The sequence below is a fragment of the Chelmon rostratus genome, chromosome 3, assembly GCF_017976325.1.
Source record: "Chelmon rostratus isolate fCheRos1 chromosome 3, fCheRos1.pri, whole genome shotgun sequence".
NCBI classification, from domain to species: domain Eukaryota; kingdom Metazoa; phylum Chordata; class Actinopteri; order Chaetodontiformes; family Chaetodontidae; genus Chelmon; species Chelmon rostratus.
In genome coordinates, this window is record NC_055660.1 from 11,392,501 (window position 1) to 11,413,934 (window position 21,434).

Here is a 21,434-nt window from a genome sequence, read left to right on the forward strand (position 1 = left end):
GCGGGTGGGGCCTGGCTGGGAACACAGAGGCAGACTGTGGTCACTGACCGGAGACTCTGCTGGCTTTTATTCTACTCAGATCAGACCGCATGTCTGACCCAGGGGTCCGCCTGCTGCCGGGAGCAAACTGCACTCATTTCCCCGATATTTGACAGATGGATGCTGCGCTGTCGTAGAGGAGGAGGATGAAAAAATCGGCTGATATATTTTTCTGCTTTTTCGCTCACAGCCTATTTATGGGAGGCAGCGGCGGCTTGGCCCTTTCTTTATTATAGGAACGAGATCTCAGCGGTTAGCTATGTGAAGAGCAGATCGCCTCATAATTCTCATTTCGCGATCCTGAGGAATAATTATGAACAACGCGCAAGATATGTCGCCCGATTTCGTGTTGATGCGCCTGGTTTCCGCGGCCGAGGATGACCGCTTGGACGCAGAAAACGGGAATCTGCCGCCGGGAGGAGTGGTGGCAGGGCTGGGGAAGGAGGTCCTGGCTCACAGCGGCGTCAAAGCGGGGTTGGACATCAGCCGAGATCCGACGGCGGGCCTCGAGCATCCCAGCAGCCGCCTGAACAAAGCCCAGCCGAGCGGCGAGGGCACGGCTGCACCTGACACCGGGGTGACGGAGAGCCGAGCCCCGCTGTCCGCGCCTCCTCCGCCGCAGAGCCCCATGGAGGCCCAGGGCTTTGACTTCGCTCCCAGCCCCGGCCTACGGCCTCAGCTGCTGGTGTTTTCCAATATAATGCGGAACGGAGAGGGGATTTTAGAATTAGACCGTCGGAATCAGCCGAGGGATGCTCTGGGTTTGGACCAGAGCCCGGGGTCTGGCTGCTCCGTCCCGACTGTCAATAACAACACCCTGAGTCCCGGAGACGTTCAGCAGCAGCAGAACCTGCTGGACCGGACGTGGGGAGCGCATCCGCCGGTCTCGGTAACCGCGGAGATGCAGGGTGCTGCGGAGCTGTGCCGCCGACATCGACTCATCACTACCCCGCCCGAGTGGCCCTTGTCGGAGAGATCCAACCCTCTCACCGTGATTGACTCTAAATGGGGATGCGCCACCAGGGACAGAGAGGGAGCCGTGTTTGAGCTGGCCCGACGGTTCGGGGAGCTGGGGGTTGGTGCGGTACCCAAGATGCTCTTTAAAGCAGGGGAGCTCCCGCAGTGTTCGTGCCAGGGTGCACACGGGCCGGTAGGAGGGGGTGTAGAGCCCGGGGATGACCCGACCGAGACCAGCGATGCTTTGTTAGTCCTGGAGGGGCTGGGGAGCGGGGACGTTGCCGGCCTGGGCATGGACGAGTGCCCGGAGAGCGAGACAGATGATGAGAACGGACGCCGCGAGTTTTTACTCAACAGAAAAAGGGAAATTGTTCAGAAAATGTCGGGGGCTTTCTCCATCAGCAGATTCCAGGCGGAGCTGAGGAGGCAGGTGGAGGGTTTGGCCCCGGCGGGGACCGAGGCAGCGGGGGCAGCACACCTTGGCGCGCAGGTGTGCAGCCTCCACGGGAACTTATCCACCCGGCTCTCGCAGGTAAGCTCAGGGGATTCAGAGGTGGTCGCCGAGGTTTCCGCCACGTCACCGTCTCCTACGCCGATTCAGAGTTCACCCTGGGCCACAAGTCCAAACCCGAGCCAGGCGTCGACACCTAGAAGGCGGCCGGAGCGGTGCGCCAGTGCGCCACGGACTCCCACAAGCTGGTCCGCGGGTGGGGAAAAGACGCTCAAAGTTACAGGGAAGTCCAAAAAGGGTTCGTTAAAGATCCGCTTGAGTAAATTGTTCCGGACAAAAAGCTGCAGCGGCTCCAATCACCTGCTGGACAAGAGGCCCTCGGTGACCTACTCAGTATCTTCAGCCGGGAGTCTGGTGGACATGGCGAGCACTGCTGGTCCTGAGCAGGATGCGGAAAGGTGAGCAGCTCCACATGGCCCTAAACGGCCCAAGATAAATCTTGCAATGTAATATTCTCGTGTCTCATAGTCACGGAGAACACGATCAAACCAACTGTGCATGGTGACACATGAAAAATCATTCCAGGGGAGCAACCAAGGCCAAGATCTGAACCAGTGTTGCCCTGCAGACTCAGCAGAGTTAAACCCAGTTACCACAAGTGTCTTAAGATGTACGTAAAATCCTCTCAAGTGTCCCTTTCACAAGGTTTCTCTGTTGTGTTTAGAGACACAGTTGTAAAGTCAAAGAGTCTGCTTGTTTTCCAAGATACAGTAAGTTTAAGGACAAAAACTGGAAGTCATGCAAAAAACCTCAGACAGATCTGAACAGTAATCAGTATTTTAAAAGCAGCAACACATTTTGAATCCAGTTGCTGTTTTGTGCCCTGATGGAAACTCATTCAGGGTCCAGACATGTTGATTCCTTTCCAAGCTTTTTCCATTCTGCTGTGGATCTTTTAACAAGCTGGGCAGTCATTGTTTTCGAATGGCTTGAATGAGCTCAACTGGCAGCTTATTGGACTTTTCTCAGACCTTCGAGAACTTTTTACTGCTGCATGCCATTAAATGCAGAGATTTTCAGAACCTTTGTGGCTCGTCACCCTCCATCCGACTCACTGCTTAGTCATTATTCACAGCAGCACACTGAAGGAAGGCTATGATTAAAAAAACATAGCTTCAGAAGTCTTGACTGCCAGAGCTAAGAGCATCAAACAGAAAAAAAGCTGCAGGACCCAAAACTGCAGACACACACACTCACTCTGAAAAGTTAATTTTCTGAACCTCTGCAGCTACTAATGCTTCTTCTCTGCACTCTAACTCCCCTCTCATGTTCTTCTTCTTCTTCTTTTGCCTGTCATGATGATGTCCTGCAGCCACAGCCAGCCCAGACTGACCAGGGCCCACAGTGCCTTCTCCCCCGCCTCCCTCTCTGCCTCCCTCTCTGCTTTCACTGGTAAGGGCTGCGTGCTGCTTTGGTTTTAACCATGGTTCCCTCAGAAATGCTTTCATTTCTGGGCAAAAAGCCCCCTGACACTCCGTTTAGCACACAGGACTGCAGTCCAAACTCCAGTGGGGCTGCAACTAAAGATTATTTTCATTGTCGATTAATGTGCATTACTTCCTCAATTCATCGGCTGATAGTTGCATCTATAAAATGGCGAAAAATACTCATCACAAGGCCCGAAAGCCAGAGGCGATGTCCTCAAATGGCTTTATTATCACATCAGACAAAGAAAAGCAGCCCGTCTTCACAATTGTGGGGTTGTAACTAATGTTTGGCTCTTTTTCTTGAAAAATTCCTTAAGCGATTAATCAGCTTATACCTTTGTACCCTCAGCTCTGGTAGTTAGCAGCATGCTCTTCCAAGTGGTTGCTTTTTAATGCACCACGAGTTTTGATAGAGCTGGTGTGCGTGGAACGATCTGCAAAAAGATCTAAAATCAGACGCGTATAGTGACAAGTATACTTTTACACATGTTTTTACATATTTTTCTGCTGTGTAGTGTTGACTCTTCACACCACTGTCCCTAAGTACAATTTATTTACAATTTAAAACCTTAAATATAGAACATATAACGATCTCAAGAGATATGATGGATTGTCGTAAAATAAACCAGCCAACTGTATCATTAATATTTAGTTCCAGCTCTACCCACACAAAAAAATGCTGGGCACTACTTTCTAACAAGCCATGCTTTACAAGTGTTTACGAATTATTACTAATGGATTTGACAGTGGAAAGTACATTGGGCTTGTGCATCCTCCCGTGTAAGAAGATATCCTGCGTAATGAGTACTCTTATTCGTGATGCTTATGATAATAATAACTGAGTAATTTTAGAACAACAGTACTGGAAGTCTGGAGTATTTTTACACGATGGTATTGCTATTTTTACACCTAACTTTTGAGTTATTTTTCTTCTGCTGCCGCTGCGATTCACTGAATTAATCCGTTCACTAAGAAACTGAAACTGTGGCGCTGTGAGACACCACTCTGTCGTTCTGACATGGTCTTGTTTGTTTACAGTAATTATATTTCAGGGTGGCACAACTGCTTTGCCAATTACATAGAATATATCCGAAGGGTTAAAGCTGGAATCTATATGTTTTGACTTCAGAGGACAGCAAAGATGACAGGCTGAAGCTCCCGCGTCGTGTTTGTGAAGTTGTTTCGCTTCATTGTTGTTGGTTTGTTCAGGGTGTTGAGGGCACACACAGACATTTTGGGAAACGCTGGTTTAGTGTCTCACTCAGAGTCAGATAAGGAGATTGATGTCAGTTTCATGTCTGTGTTCAGCAGTGTTTAGCCTAGCATAGCAAAAGACTGGAAGGAGGTGGAAACTGCTAGCCTAGCTTCATCAAAGGCGCCTTTAGCAACTCCAATCGTGTTTTTTTGTATGCACTTTGTGTTGTAACTCGTGAGGAAAAAGAAAATGAGACGTTAATGTAGTTATATACTAACCAACAACAGAGCTGCAGTGACTGAAAGGACACTGACACTTATTTTACACATTTTCTGAGCTCTAAGCAAAATTCAGGTGAGTTGAGAGTTCATGTCTGAGTAGCTTGTTAGCTAACATGATAATATGTACATTTTAAAAAATTGCTGCTTTTCTTTTTTCACTGTTGATGTAAGCTGTTTCCCCCTGCTTCTAGTCTTTGTACTAAGATAAACCCTTTTATCCACATTATGACATTAGCCAGATTTTTGAAAAGTTTAATATTGTCTTAACACAAATAACAGTGTGGGATTTACCTTAATAACAACAACACATTCAAGACCAGCTGTCACTTCTTATCAGTTTTTCTAACTCTATATTATACACACATTGGTTAGTTAAGTAGATTATGCAGATGTAATATTAAAGAAACATTTTGGGAAGTACACTTATTCAGTTTTTGCTGAGAGTTAGATGAGAGGATCAACACCACTTGTATGTCTGTCTGCTAAATATAAAACTGGAGCCTGGAGAGGTTAGCTTAGCTTAGCTTAGCACAAGGACTGGAAATGTGGGGCAAGTATCTTGGCTCTGTCCAAAGATAACAAAAGTAAAGAAACAAGAAAACCATTAAGTTGCTGATTTTGACATGTTAATTAGTGAGCCTTTAGAGGTGCTGGCAGATGTTTTTTGTTTTTTGAATCAGGCTACAGTAGCTGTTTCTCCCTGTTTCCCATCTTCATGCTAAACTAAGCTAACCAGCTCTAAGTATTAAAAGTAAGAAGAATTTAAAATCAAGCAGAATTTCAACTTCACATTCCTAATGCTGCAGCCTTTAACTGTTCTTTGCAGTCAGACTCTGTAACTGGTGCACCAGACACGATAAGACGGGATTTAGCACAAAAGGCCTGTGGGTAAGAAGGGTGAGGAGGTCCGTAGCTCATCTGGCAAAAATTATTTCGCTGACTTTATGAGAATCGGTCCACAACCTCCGCAGGGCTCAGAAGTACATTCTGGTGTCCCACATCTCAGATTTGCTAAATCCTCTTCTTGAATATGATGATTTTTGTAGTTTTTTATAGTTTAATGAACACATGCTCTGCACAGCTCTAACTACCAATTAGGCAGAAACATTAAAGCTGCACCAGGCAGACAACATTTCATATTGGTGGTCCCATAGGAGCAAAGGGTGAGCTGTTTTAAATCTTGGGGACTTCACAACCCAGAGGTCATGTGCACAGCATGCTTGTGTTTACCAAACCCAGCCGGTCTGTGATGTTTCACAACCAGAGAGATGATAGAAGAAGAGATCTGAAGTGCTTGAGTCCAGCTTTCTCTGCTGTTTAGGAGACGGTGGGGATTTGGCTTTTACGTTTGGGTTTATTTCTTTCCCTGCCAGTAACTGTCCTCAACTGCAGAATTTCACTTTGGTAAACAGTGACTCTGCAGCATCTCAATTAGCGGGGATAGGATGTTTCTCTTTATTGCAGTGATTTAGGCTGATTAGCTGGGTGTAATTTTCCATAAACATCCTGCCTGGTGCAGCGTTAATGGCACTCTGCAGCACAGACGAAACAACACACAATCACAGATACACGGAGCATGGCCTGCTTTACTTTTTCTCACTCTGGTGACAGCATCTTTATTTCACTTTTCTTTCGCTGCCTTTCTTTTCTCTTCTGCTCCTTTTGTGGCCTCAGGTGAGACTGTTTCCCTGGTGGACGTGGATATTTCACGGCGAGGGGCGAACACGCCACACCCTCCCACGCCTCCCCCACCTCCACGTCGAAGTCTAAGTTTGTTAGGTACTTTTCTCTCCTTCCTATCTGCCTCTTCTTGTTTATTCTACACACACACACACACACACACACACACACACACACACACACAAAATGATATAATATGATAAATAGTAAATATGGTAACAAGAAAGCATCTGAAGCTTTACAGACTGCTTTACTTTATCCTGTCTACATTTAGATGAAAAGGAAGTTCTGGCAGTTTCTCTTAATATTTCTGTCCAAGTCAAATACATATTAAATTTGTTTTCTGTCATGCATTGTTGGAAATGGACACAGACAAGTTTTTGTAATCTGCAGTAATCTGATTGGAGAAGCTTTGAAAGGTCAGCCGCAAACTACAGATTTAATTTGAAATCTGAGTGCAATGACTCAATCGATGAGAAAAACAGTCATCCTCCCTTCAGAGCGAAACAATCTGTAGCAGGGCAAAAAACACAACTTTTATTTGTCATTTGTTGGTTTTAGAAGTATATTTGTCCTGTTTTTTCTTTGGTTATGCAAGCATTTGTATTGGTTGACAGATGACTAGATGACAGTTTATACTGAAATAGTTTCTACATCAAATGCACTAAATGCACTAAAAACGATAAGAGATTGCCTCTAATCATAGAGACCAATTGGAGTCCTGCACTGATGCATGAATATCTGACAAGAAATCAATTTTAAACAATGTTAAAAAAAACTATTCTAAATATTAGGGTGTTTTTGTCCCCCATAAATAATTTGATGGTCATTCTCTGACCTTTCAAATGCATGTTTTTGCTCTGAGCCTGGTTTTATTTTCTGACCCACATAGGCAGCAGACTTAAGAAAGGGTTTCAGTGTTACCAACAATGTGTCTGTCAGTATTGTCTTACTTCTCTATTCTGTCTGTAGCTCTCATCTCCAAGCCCATTGGTTCCTACTGAAGACACCTCACAAATGCATAGTTTCATCTCAAATACGTATTTTACTGAAGGTGGTTGGTTTTATCAAATGTTACTCAAACAGGAGGAAATAGTGCCTTATTTGGGGACTATTTTCAGCCGTGGATGAATGCACATTTGGTGCCCGATAGAGATCTGTGGCAGCAGGACTGTGTATGTGGGGTTGAGTCAATATAAACGACAGTGTGTGTATTCATGGTAATGCAGGAACATGTCAGCCAGTGCAACAGCATTGCTCATTGATGTATTTTTAATGGAGCTCTATGGCTCAGTGGAAGAAGATCTATCAGACTGTGATACGCACACAATGCTTGTTAGGAGATATGTTAAATTATAAAAAAAATAAATACGTTAAACGTTGAATTAGTTGACAATAAAGATTTAAAAAAGTGAGATACTGGGTAAACCCACAAAATAGAGGAATCTTTTTGGTCAATACTAAAAGAAGAGGTTAAGTCTTTTAATTTGGTGGACTGAGGTGTTCTGTCCGATGGTGCTGACAAACTCTATCCTACCTTCTTTTATCTTTCCTTTCTTTTCCCTTTTTCCCTCGACCCCTTTCTTTCCCTTTCATCCCATCTCGACACTTTCTTTTCTTTCTTTTTGTTTTCTTTCTCTTTCCCTCCTTTGTTCCTCTCCTCTCCCATCCTTGTTTCCTTGCCTTCCTTCCCCTCCTTGCTTTCTCCTTTGCTTCTTGTCCTTCCTCCAGATGACATAGCCGGCCCTCAGCCTGGGCCTTTCCTAGTGAGTGTTATGGGTGCCTCCCTGCAGTCCCTCCCCTTGCCTCTTCCTCCTCCTCCTCCTCCTTCCCACGCCACCATCCAGCACAGTCTCAGCCTCAATGGTAAGATGTGATGCTGAAGCTACACCTTTGCCTCCTGGCACTAAACAGAGAGTGAGCGCCACTGTGGAGCGTACGAAGCAAACAGAGTCTCTGGTGTGGAAGACATAAACAGTCTGGAGTACATTCACTTCAAACATGTTTGTCAATAAGCATTGGGCTGATAGGTCATCTCCTTCGCGCTGTCATCTAAATACACTACATTATATTTTTAGAAGCTGCCATCCAAAATCAAATTAATTGATCTCATGAAATCGGTATATCATTGCTGTTTGATTTGATTTGTGTAGCTACTTTGGAAAAAAGTACAGTTAGTTCTCCATCAGTAGTGAAGCGAACAACGTGCCTCCTGTTTACTTCACGGCTCAAGCCTTCCACAAATATGTCAAGCACCTTTAATGTATCTGAAATTCTTTTCCTGATTTAGATGCCTTCCTCCGGGCACTTCCTCATTCAACCCCGTCGCCGGCTGATGCTCCACTCCCTTCCAGACAGGCCCCGCCCCCCATGCTGTGCGCCCTGCGGCGGTCTGAAGCCAGCAACTTCACCGCCAGCCTGAGAGAGCTGGAGAAGGTACGTCTGACATTACAGAGAAAAAGATTTCCTCCATCGTACATAAAGGTAATGGGGATTTGTCGCCGTTGACAGGAGACAAAACCGTTACCTTGAATGAAATGGGTTTTAACATTATTCGAAACATTTGAGATAATGTAAGTACACAACTCAACATAATATATAAAACATAGGTCTTGTTGTTTTTAGAGATTTTGATGGGGAAATGTTCCATATCATACCTTTAATCAATGATGTTTTGGTTTATAAAAAAACAGAAAATCTCAGCGTCCTGAAGCCCAAGCTGACATGTTCAAACCGCTTGTTTGTTTGACCAAAAGTCCCAAACTCAAAGACTAAGAAAAGCAGCTCAACAGCTGAATGACTGGGACCAGTGAATGTTTGGTATTTTTGTTTGAAAATTTACTGAAGTTTCAATGGACTTATCGATTAATCGTCAAATCCTCTCAGCTCAAGTGAATTTTAATCATAATTCAGCTGAGTTTCAGCCTGACAGGACATCACCGTAGCTGATGCACTCCTCAGTTTTCTTCTCTCATGATTTGTCAACCAAACTGTGGCCTGTCTTTAAAGTCGACACATACGCAGTTATCTAAATACTGTGTAAGTATTTGGACTCAAAGTACAGTCGATTGTAAAATATTTTAGCCTTGCTTAGCACAAAACAGTTATCCTAGCATCAAAGGTGCCTTGTAACAAATTTGTGGGTTTCCATGTCGTATCTTTTGCATTTAACACATGTAGAATGTTGAAGAGGTTCAGGTCTAACAGGTCCTTGCAGTTACATGCAGCAGTCAAAGTTTCAGAGGGAAAGAAATCAGAGAAACAGAGAGCAGCAGTGAGATTTTGTTGCTTTCTCTTCAGTGTGGCTGGTACTGGGGTCCGATGAACTGGGAGGATGCAGAGATGAAGCTGAAGGGGAAACCAGATGGATCTTTCCTGGTCCGAGACAGCTCGGACCCCCGATACATCCTGAGCCTCAGTTTCAGGTCACAGGGAGTCACACACCACACACGCATGGAGCATTACCGAGGTGAGACACACACGCACACACACACACACACACACACACACGCACACACACGTTTGTAACCCTTCACTTCATGTGTGGCTGTCCACATTGAAATAATATATTCCCTACCTAACTCCAAATGAACCTTTATATTCTCAGACTGAGACAGATGCTGACGACAGATACACACTATAAACTACAGAAATTCAACAGATCTGAAATCAGAATGACAAGAAGGCTTTTTACATACAAGTAATTATTTGTCTTGGTATTTTGGTGCTGACGGTCACATTAAACACAGTAAGAAAACAACAAAGTTTTGCAAAACTCATGAATCAACGATATGAGATGAATATTCACACGCATGTAGTTGGCTCAGGCATACATCTTTGTCTGCAGACAACAAAATTTACATCACAGGAACACTTCTGCCTGTAAGGAGGGTGTAATTACAGCCTAACCCAAACCATCACAGCTACATGCCTGACCCCTACCTTTAACCAAACCTTGACCCAAACCTAAATATAATCTTAACCCTGAAACTGAGGACCAGACACAATGTTCCCATCTTCCTAAATGTCCTCACTCTCTGAAGCTCACAAGAATAGAAGTACAAGAGCACACACACATTTTCCCTGCACGTATCCTACATTATGCTTGCATATGTGTGCAAGTATGCTTGCATAATGCATGCTCACAGCAACACACACACACAAAAACACGTGCATCCATACGCTGGTCATTCAACTCTTCAGGCATATGAACACAGACTACATGTATGATGGTACAGCACCATGAGTCACGGGAGACATTTATGCACACATGCAAGCTGACCACAGACCATCATATATGCACATAAAATATTTAGTCAAGTCAGCTTTATTTATATAACCCAATTTAATCAGTTGAAAAGAACTTTAACTTTGACATTTTATAATTTTAGATGTTTAATAATCATCATCCAATCGTTTAAAGATTAATTGAAAAATCTGTCAGATTGTTTCCATCGTAATTTTGAGATAAAATAAAATAACAGAAAATATATTGTCTTTTAAAGAACAACACAAGGCTCATTTACCGTTTTCTCCAGAGCTTTCAAACACTTCTCTCAGTCTTCCTCAGTGCATGAAGTTCACTTTATGTGAATATGTCTGTGATGTCTGGGATGTGTCTGTAATCTTAGAGCAAATCTTAAAGAATCTTAAAGAAATCACCTTTTCGGTTAAGTAACTAATGACTGATGAGTCAAGACGAGTCAACACAAAGTGAAAATGTTTGAACATGAGCAAATACTGTCCACCTGACTTTTGTTTCAGGACAGACTTGAACAACTGTGAACCTATTATTTACTAGAGAAACTCGTGGAAGATGAGAAAAGAAATAGTTTCTGGTTTGAGATCTGGGTTTGAGATGAAGACAAACACACGCGGATGTTTGTACAGTCGGTTAGTTGTTACTTCCCATCAGCATTTTATTGTTGCTTTTCACACGCTAACAATAACAACAATAACAACAGGACGACAACACGGCTGTATGAGGTACATTAAACAACAACTTCATGAAGAAACAACAGAGCATAAATAAATGAAGGATAAATGCAAACATGTCCTAATAGACATCCAATGAGATCACACTACAAGCATGAATAACTCTCATAACACCACATGCATATTTGCACACACGCCACAAGTGTGACAAACTAACAAGGTGACTCATGGAAGATACACGTGTAACCAGGCGGACACACACACACACACACACACACACACACACTCAGACAGACAGATGTACATAAATGGGGCTCCCCATTAATGAGTCACCATTATAAAGCTATGGAGTCATGCCTGGAAACACATTCATTATTCAGACGTGCAGCCCCGACTGACACAACACATTCACATCAGCACGATCATGTGTGCATGAACGCACCGTAGCCTGACGTGAATCGAGGGCAGAAAGGCTCTCAGATATAAACAACCGCCGAGCAGTCAACAGGAAGTCAACTCACACCAACATATTCAGATGTGTCTGTCCACTCTGCATGTGTACAATAAAACATCGGCTCGTTGTAGATAGTCGGCTCTGTGTCCTCTGTGCTTTTTATTTGGAAATCTTAGACATACATACCTAACCGAAACATACATGTTTAAAAAGCTGTGTGTCAAATCTAGGTTTACTGTCTCCTTAAATAGTTACCCTGTTGAGAAAATGAATACATAGTACTTAATTCTAAATAAACATGTTTAAAGGAATAACCAGATATTTTTGGGGAATGCGCCTATTTATGTAACATGTTAATTAATGAGCTTTAGAGGAGCTGATAGATGTTTTTATTACCTTTGGACAGAGCCAGGCTAGCACTTTCCCCCTGTTTCCAGTCTTTGTGCTAAGCTAAGCTACTTGGCTGTAGCTTCATATTTAATAGATCTTCTAATGCGATCTACAACAAGAGAGTGAATCATTTCTAACATTTTTAAACTATACCTTCAATCAAATTATTCAGCAGGCTGTAACTCTGGGCAAATGTGATGTAAAAATGTGTGTCTGCGTGTGTGTTATTTTTAAGTTCCCATACACGCTGAAGGATTAAATGCTCCTTATGGGTTGAGAAAGCTGTCCTGCTTTTTAATGAAGAAGATATTTTCTTATAAACCATTGTCAGCTGAGAACAAAAATGTTCATCCCAGCTCATGAAAAAAAAAAACACTGGAGAAACACAACAGTAATGATTTCTTGTTGTGTTTGTGAGTGTTGCGAGATGCGATGCCCATTTCAGCTGCTTTGGTACTTTCTCATTTAAGGTGCTTTGTGTGTGTGTGTGTGTGTGTGTGTGTGTACACATCTCAGCAACAACAGCCCAGAGAGCTATAGGCGTGAGTCAGATTGAAGTCGCAAGAATAAGAACTCATCTGAGACTTGACATACTTGAGATTCAACTACATATGTCAAGATATGACTTGAGACTTGAAAGAAAAAACATTAAAGTCTCAAATTTTAATTTCTTGGAATGAAATGGGGTCTTTTGTTCTGTTATGTGATGTGTTTCCTGGATATTGTGGTGGGACACAGTGAAGGATCATTGTAAATGATGGTTTGTAATCCAATAGTGTTTTATCTGAGGAGATTAGACGACTGCATTAGCACTTTAATGTCAGAGGACTATAGCCCAATCAGTGTTGATATTTGAGTTATTTTAAACAAAGAGACATTTTTGATGAGGACTCTCTCAGTTTGGTTACCAGATAATTGTGATTCGTACTGATCTTACAGCTGGAAGTAAACTTGTCAGTATAATTCAGGAGAAACGGAAATCTCAGACTTAATTGGTTTCTATTTAAGACACCATGTGCAGCACGAGGTCAAAATTAAAGTGCATTGTTTTCCCAGATGTAAGTTTTTTAAAAGTTGAAGTCAGGCTTTGATGTTCCAACTTAAAGCTGCACAAGATGGTGTTAATGAGAACCAATAAAGAGTCTTTTTGTGCAGCTCTGCTGTTGCAGCACTGTTGCACTGTCCTGGTAGATCTGTTTTCACTGCTTAGCCAATAAGAATTAAGTTCTTCATCAGGTCATGCACACCAGAGTAGAACATAATTTGGTATAACTGGGGAACTTGAGTACTTCAAAACATTTGCAGTGAAAAAATAAAAGGATGTCTGCAGAAACCATCAAAGAAGATCAGAATGTCAAATGTAAAGGCTGCTGGAGGCAGCTAACTTGTACAGGATGGTTGTCTTTACTGTAAATATATAGGTGTTTCATAATTAATGTGGATATGATTTATAGATGAGTAAATGCTACATGTGATATTTATTTATGCTCTCTACCTCCAGGGACGTTCAGCTTGTGGTGTCACCCGAAGTTTGAGGACCGTTGCCACTCGGTGGTGGAGTTCATCGAGCGAGCCATCATGCACTCCAAGAACGGCAAATTCCTCTACTTCCTCCGCTCCAGAGTCCCAGGTAAAATATAGGTCATTTATCTGCACACACCCTGAGCCGATCAAAAATGGATGTGAGCTGCCACTTAGTGAGAAGTGCCTGAGAGGCGGAGGAGAGGAGGAATGTATATGTCTGTGTGTCTGCATTCAGCCTGTGTATGATTTATGATTGTGGGAATGCATCTATGTGTGTGGGCTGCACTCAATGGAAGTAGACTGTAGCCAGTACTGCATGTGTTATAGATTTATCTTCAAAGTAAGTGTCAGGGTGTGTTCTTGTATTTACAATCAATAAACATCCTCATCAAAGAATCGTGCTTTGGTTTAGGGTTAAGACTTGAGTGACAATAAAGTCAAATTAGGTTGGTATTACAGATAAAAACTGAGAAGAATAAAAATAATGTATTACTTGGCTAAAGGGTGTTTATACATTCTACTTTGGTGATGCTGTTGCACGGTATGCTTTTAAATCATCTAAATCTTTATTACGTGAAGGATGCTGCTGCTACGCTGCTACGCTAACCTCGGCTCGTCTTAAATCTAAAGCTAGAAAACCTCTAATCTAGTACCTCTTAGTGTGTGTGTCACTGTCCTCACGACCTCTCTCGCTCCGTCGTCCAGTGTCCAGTCATCCAGCCCGCTGTTCGTGTGGTTGTTCAGTTTAAAAGCACACATATATACAGGTCGTGGTGGTGGCTGAAACAAACTCTGTGTTGCCTTCGCCGTCCTCCTCCTGGCTTGCCCAAAAAGGCAAACTACACATGAAAAACTAGATTGTAGAGGCGGGGTTTACATATTGTTGCAGGTGTGCAGGTTGATTGGCAGGAGGAGACAGGTGATATTGCTGTATTATTGTTTTGAAGAAGCTGCTGAAGGAGGATGACGAGTTGGAAAGTGGGAAAGGGTGTGATTGGCAAATCTCAATCAACGGCGTGTTCCCACCTGCAATTAAAGGTTGCCATGGTGATGGTAACTGCTGAGTGGCTCCTGGGTCAGATCATTTATTAAGCTGAGAGACACCCCTCAAACCCTGGCTTATTACTCCGAGAGTGATTTTTGCATCCTCAGGGAGACACATGCACCATCCTGCTGTTCCAAATACTCACTGGAGCACCAAGTGTGGATTAATTAATTCATTATTTAGTCCACAACAAATTTCCTCCTGTTTTAGTAGCCCTGTAAGTACAATGGCCAGCTGTTTTAGTAAATGACTGAGACTTCATTAAAAATGAAATTGGCCGTTTCTGATATGTTTTTAAATATTTAACTAATGGACGTATTTTCACGTCTTTCTCTGGGAAACAATAACAAAATGCAGAGAAACACCAACCTTGTCCTTTAACAGGAGATAATGTTAAGCAAGACTACGTGGATATATGTGTGTGTGTGTGTGTGTTGCAGGGCTTCCTCCCACCCCGGTTCAGCTGCTGTATCCTGTATCTCGCTTCAGCAACGTGAAGTCACTACAACATCTCTGTCGCTTCTGTATCCGACAAATAGTCCGCATCGACCACATCCAGGAGCTTCCACTGCCCAGGTACTCATGACTCATGACTGTAAGCCACGTGATCATTGAAATATACATCTGTTCTACCATAAACTACAACACAATTAACACACAAAACTGAACCTTTTTAACAGTCAGTCAGAGACTTTGGCCTCGCTCTGTTAGATTTGTCCTGTTTGCTCACAACTAACCACACTCAGTGATTTATTTAACTCTTTATTGTACATTTTGTTGGTTTTTATTGTGTCACACAGATCTTGACAAGCACATAAAGAAAAGGACAGAGACACAGTGGGCATGTTGTTACGCTAAAATTGAAATTACCCTCAGGAGAAGTTTTTTGTACCCATGGTTGTAATTATTGGTGGTGTGGTGAAATTAGCCCCATGCTAACACTTGATGGCCTCATCCTTTGGTTTTCTTTCCAGGCCACTAATATCCTACCTGAGTAAGTTTTATTACTACGACCCCGAGGAGGAGATGTACCTGTCAATCAAGAGCATCCGGAGGGTGGTGGGAGCAGAGCAAGAGGCTGAGTCGCAGACGTAGCAGCAGAGATCTTCTCAGCTCCAGTGAGTGTGGCCTTCATCTCTGATTTTTTACGCCTGTTGAGGAGGTGAAAAGATGCCACATCTTAGAAAATGTTTGATTATCATATGACTATAACTCTTTATTCATATGAAACTTGTATATATTTTCTAATATATCTGATAACATGTGAATGTAGCTTTATCCTAAATTCTCTTGAAACCTGTATCTCTACCTAGGTTTCTGTATGGAGGACTGATCTGTTCTGGTCTGCCAGCATCAGCCAATCAGAGTCCCTGGAAATGTCTGTGTCCGGTTGGACTTGGATGGACCCACCTCTCTCTTGATTTGGACTAACAAAAAGAGGGATGAGTGTTTGCAGTTGGACAGTGGGAAAACTGTCAATGAGAAGTTCAGGTGCAGAGGACTCAGCCTCGTCTTCAGAGGGACTGCACAGGTGTTCTCACCTGCAAAACATGTTGGTTTGAAACAAAAAGTAAATTATGAACTTCATTTGCAATTTTCCTGAACGTGCTGAACTGGACTTTTAAAACACAATGCACTGGTCAATTTGTACAACTGTTGTTTGCTGCCGTTTCCTTGTTTTTCCTTCCAGTCTGTCAAAATGAGGGTGTTTGGATTAAAAGTTGCCCTCAGGACAGATATACACACAGAGGCAGGGCAATCACTGAGCCTTCAGGCAGTCAAAGTGTTTAAGAGAAGCAGGCCACCATGTTGGAGGACCTATCATCTTATATTGGGTAACCTGATTAACATTTTAATGTTAGCTACAGTGCTAGTATAATGCTCATGTAAATTAGACATAAAGTGAATTTAAAACTGGATTTAAAACTCAATTCTGCTTTACCAGAGGTGCTTGTTACACATACAGATTTAATGGAACTTTACTCTCCGCTTAGAGTTTACTTGTTAGAGTTTTTAGCCTGACGATCAGAATGGATTTTCAGTTTGTTGTCATTCACATCATTTATGCCTGGTCCACATGTACACAGGTGTTTTAAAAGCTAGCTTTTCTCTGCATTTTGGTAATTGTCCATACAATTACCACTGAAAAAGGAGCTTTTGGAAAACTCGAAAATGATGCGGCCGAAATAGTGCTGGTGCTAATCTTGCTAACAGGACTTTTTATATATTTACACACAAATGTACAGTTACTCTTCTTCTTTTATCGAGGAACAGATGAGGCACAATGTGTTCCTGAGGTCACTGCTACATAATCCAACAGTCCCACGACACAGACCCTGCCACCAGTGTCGCTGGTTTTGGACCTCTAGCTGCAGGTAGCCTAGCAGTCATAACTTTTTTTCAGGCTTCTGATTGGCCAACATGGCTTTAGGGTCGCCTGTTGGTTCGACATGCTCTTCATGGAGCTTCATTTGTCTTTTTGCACTTACATCTGGACAGAGTTAACAGTGTGTGTGTAGGAAAATACTTGTGCATGTGTGGACTAGGCATTAGTCTGACATTGTTAACCCTGTGACTGACTGGCGACCTGTCCAGGATGTGCTTCGGCTCTTGCGCAGTGTAAGCTGGGATCGGCTCCAGCCCCCACCCGTGAACCTCTGAAGGATAACTGAGAAGAACTAGTGGATGGGTTATTTTTTCCAGTTTGCAGCAGCGAGTGACATATCTGTCCCACCACTGTCATTTTAACTTAACATTGAAGTTGTGGTACCAGTTGGTAGTTGCACTTATGTCATATCAAATGAAGAATTAGGTAGGGCTAAGAGTTGTCAAATCTGTAGGTACATTCAGAAGAACCTACAACTAAGTCAATGTCATCTACTCTTGTCATCATTTCTGTTGTCATTTCTTTCTGGATGTAAATAGTTAACCATGTAGAAAGATGACTTCCCCGTTCTTCATCTCACTTTCGTAGCTCTGATTCTTCAGTTGTTTCTCCAGCTAGCAGAAACAGCCGTCAATGAGCACCACACCGAATCTTTTTGAACAAATAGGTGATGTGTTGATTCAGGCCTTGACCACACGTATACAGATTTAAAAAAAAATATGGATATTTCACCTCCTCCATTTAAATATTTTTTTTGATCTACATTTTACAAAATATCCAGGCCATCAGATGGTGATAAAGTTTACATCAATGATACATCAAATACCGGAGAAGAATATTCTATGCATGTGGAACAAGCTTATTTTTCTTTGGCGGTAGTAACGTAAAAACACAAATGGTATCTAATTACTTATTTATTTGTAGTTATTTAACATCTCTCTGGCACTTGGCCTAGCACCACTAGGGGAGGTCTGGAAACAGGCCATGGTTCTGTTTCTTATGACCCTTTAGAGGGAAATCACCAGCTGCGTAGAGAGTGCCCAGAAGTGCAACACGTTACAGAGTTTAAGCCCACATGTGTTAGTAGTTTTATTCTCACTATAATTTCATGTTGACTCAACTGCAGTTGAGTTCCCTGTTGTTCCTGCAGTGATCTACAAATGTCGTTGTTGAATGATAACCACAGTCTCCGTCATCGCCTGGTTTTGCAGGTCGTCTTTAACTGATCAGGTCGCAGACATCTGGCCTTGTGTTTGCCAGGAAAAAGTAGCGCTGTTTCGCGCTACTTGTAACTCCTCTGACATGGTGGATTGTACTTTTGTTGTACATACAGTAGCCAAAAACTCACAGTTTCAGACCTCGATCCAATGGGAAAAATAGTCGGTGAAGGCCATTGTCATTGTTGTTATAGTTGCCCGTTGCTTTGTGTTTCTCAAAAAAAGGGAAAAGCTCTACCTTCAGATATCAGTTTCGGATGTCATTGCAGGAGACGTTAGTGGCTGTGATTCCTACACTTCCCAGAATGCCTCTAATCAACCTTTAGATAAGGATGTTTTAAATGATATGACCATTGCTAGCTTGCTGCAAGCATCAAACTGTGTCCAATAGTCTTGGAGCTGCATGGCATTCTGGTCTGTTGAGGCTCTTGATGGTAGCTAATTTGGTGTCTGTTGCTCTTACATGACATTATTTCACTACATATAGTTGCTGTTTATATTTGGACAGGAATAGAGAAAAATAAACCAAAGAAGAAATTATCTCTAGAAATGCAATTTACAATACAAACAGATTTTAACTGTTTCATTCCACCTAGCTCATTGGAACTTAAAGCAAAAGAATGCAAAAAGGGAATAGTGTTGCTTCTCTTTAACATTAAAATGATGTTCTTTTTCTGTGGGTCTACGATATGTTTCAGCATCAAGTCCTTATGATTAATGCTCTCTTAGAAAATAAAAAATAACGGAGGGAAGTTTTTTAAATAAAGACAAAACGAACATGGAGTTTACCTGCATTAGCATAACAATTATGTGAATTTGTTACTGTTCTGGGAGTTAATGAGCTGGTTATGAGGTTATATCCAGATTCCTCATTTTTCCCACAATGCCCTGCCTCAAAGTGTGTATATCTGCCATGACTCGTCTCTACCTGTCCGTTTTATTTGTTGAAATGCCCAGGTGTATTTTGCTCATTCTATTTCTCAGAACCCTGAAGCTGGCTACTGGCTCAGCGTTTTCAGTAAAAAAAGAAGAAAAATAAACTTTGGTGAGTGGCATCATTTTTCTATTTGAATGTGATTCTATGGTAAAAGTATGAAAGTTTCATTGTTACATTACAATAATAACCCAAATCATTGAAAAAATGCCAGAAAATACGGTTTTAGGTTGGTCTCACCAAGGCCATAGCCAGTTGTTTTTTTTTGTTTTTTTTTTTTAGAAATGGCGAGTGTCCAAGCCAAAAGCTTCCCCTTAAATTTTTCTTCAGAGCACGAAGGTCTCTGTCCTGTCAAAAATGCGAAGGTGCCAATACAAGCAGCAACCTTTCAGAGCCCTTCACTAAAAAAAAAAATCAACAAAAGGTCCAACAACTGAACAAACTCCATCCACTGAGGAGGGTCGCATGATGTGGTTGAAAGCTTCAGAAATAACAAGTAAGCTGGACCTTGTGTTGAGATTTTTTGTATTTTGTCTCCTGTTTCCAACGTCAAGAAAGTTCCATTCCTGAAAAAGTCCTACAAAATTCAAGTCCTGTTTTGAGCATTAGGGCGATGACTTTCTCAGATAGTCACATGGGGTTTTCAATGTTTATTTAGCCTAAGAAGTAGGAATACTTAATCATTTGGAAATACTGGCACTCAGGCTGCCAGGAATATACTGAATCCTTGCTTCACTTATCAGCCTAGAAATAGAGAATTTTGCATATTTTTAATCTATATACTGGAATATGTTTTTAAAATATCCACCAATGTGAAATGTAAACTCCCCCCGGGTTCCCTGCTTAAAATGCTTGTTTTTATACACAACTATAAACACAAAGATATTTGGTTTACTATCATATAAGTAATTGTGAAAGAAGTACTCAGATCATCTCCTATAGTGTAAGAAGCAATACCACAGTATAGATACACTCTGTTACAAGTAAACGTTTCATTTAAAAAGAATCTTACTCAAGGAAAATGCAAAAGTATTAAGCATCAAAATAATAATACATTGATTAGTTGATTTTTATTTTTGATCTAAATCTGCAAAGTAATGTTGTCAAATAAATGTACAATGCTGGCTTCCAAAATGTAGATAGATAGAAATATAAAGTACATCCCGTGGCCAAAAGTCACTGGACTGGGGCAGATCTAGTAGGGCAGACATTTAATGAACTTGTGGCAAAGGTGGCATCCTAAGACGGTGCCATGTTTAAATTCACTGAGCTATTTATGAGCCGGTCTGAATTATTTTTTTGGCCTTTTGCCTTTATTGGAGAGTGTAGCTGAAGACAGACATAAATTAAGAAAGAGAGAGGGAAGGACATGCAGCAAAGGGTGCCTGGTTGGAACTGAACCCGAGCTGCTGCAGTAATAATGCAGCTTTACCAGGTGAGGTACCCGGCCAGTTCTAAAGTTTGTCAATGAAGCTTTGGAGCTATGTGCTGGATTCTATGCACCTGTTAGCATTAGGTGTGGCTGAAACGCCTGAACACAAGAGTCAGTAGGGCTCTTCACTGACTTTTGGCCATGTAGTGTAGCTTCAAATGGAAATACTCATGTGTAATACTCAAAATTGTCCTTAAGTACAACAGTAGTTAGTTACATTCCACCACTGCATAAAAGACAAAGAAAAAACATTAATTAAGCTGAAAATATCAAGTTTTTGGCATTTTTTTCATATAAATGACTTAAATGATAAGTTAATCAGCAGAATTATAGCTGGTTAATGGTATCGGTGAACTCAATCAATTAACTGACCAACCATTTTAGCTTCATGCTTACTTTCCAGGGAAAAGCAAGTGAATGCAATACACTATTTAGCCGCCAACATGGAGATGAATGTAGACATTATGAATGTTTGCACTGTAAATATGCTTCACAGTTTCTGGTGGAGGTGTCACGGCATAGAAAGTGTTTAATTTTTTAACGTCAGCTTTCACTTTGAAATGTTTAAGGCCTAAAATCTCGTGCTAATGCTTTGGCTCTCTTATGAAGCCTGTTAAGTGAAAAAAGTGAGATATCCCAGTTAAATTATGCAGCTCTTTCTCTCTCTGAGGCTCTCCACAGTGGTGCCTGGGGAGAAGGTGATAGACAGTATCTGCATCCTCCACCGCCAACTACAGCACTCTTGAGCTGGAGAGGGAGGAAGTGCTTTAGCTAAAAGCAGGACTCTCATTTTCCAAGCACTTTCAAAAACCCTTGCAGTGATGCAGGGAGAGGATGGACTGGGGAGAAACAGAGACGACTGGATGTGAATAAGGTCAAGTGCACTCTTTGGGAAAAGCCTGTATGAAAAGGGCCACATGCATTGTGGATGTGAAAAGAGTCACAGGGAGTGATCCAATGAGAAGAGGGACAGCTCATCGTTACCTACACGTTGGCTGAAAGTGCTGCAGGCAAATTCAGCGAATGC

The 21,434-nt window shown here is 42.1% G+C and overlaps 1 protein-coding gene across 1 annotated transcript; it reads left to right on the plus strand.

Moving 5' to 3' along the window:
• The first annotated feature begins 105 nt into the window (after positions 1-105).
• On the plus strand, positions 106-19,034 carry socs7 (suppressor of cytokine signaling 7). The gene is made up of 10 exons (XM_041933176.1): positions 106-1,905; positions 2,826-2,899; positions 6,085-6,189; positions 7,822-7,956; positions 8,381-8,526; positions 9,391-9,559; positions 13,371-13,499; positions 14,879-15,014; positions 15,413-15,556; positions 15,752-19,034. The coding sequence occupies exons 1-9, from the start codon at positions 353-355 to the stop codon at positions 15,531-15,533; spliced, it is 2,568 nt and encodes an 855-aa protein (XP_041789110.1). The 5' UTR covers positions 106-352; the 3' UTR covers positions 15,534-15,556; positions 15,752-19,034.
• The last annotated feature ends 2,400 nt before the right edge of the window (positions 19,035-21,434 follow it).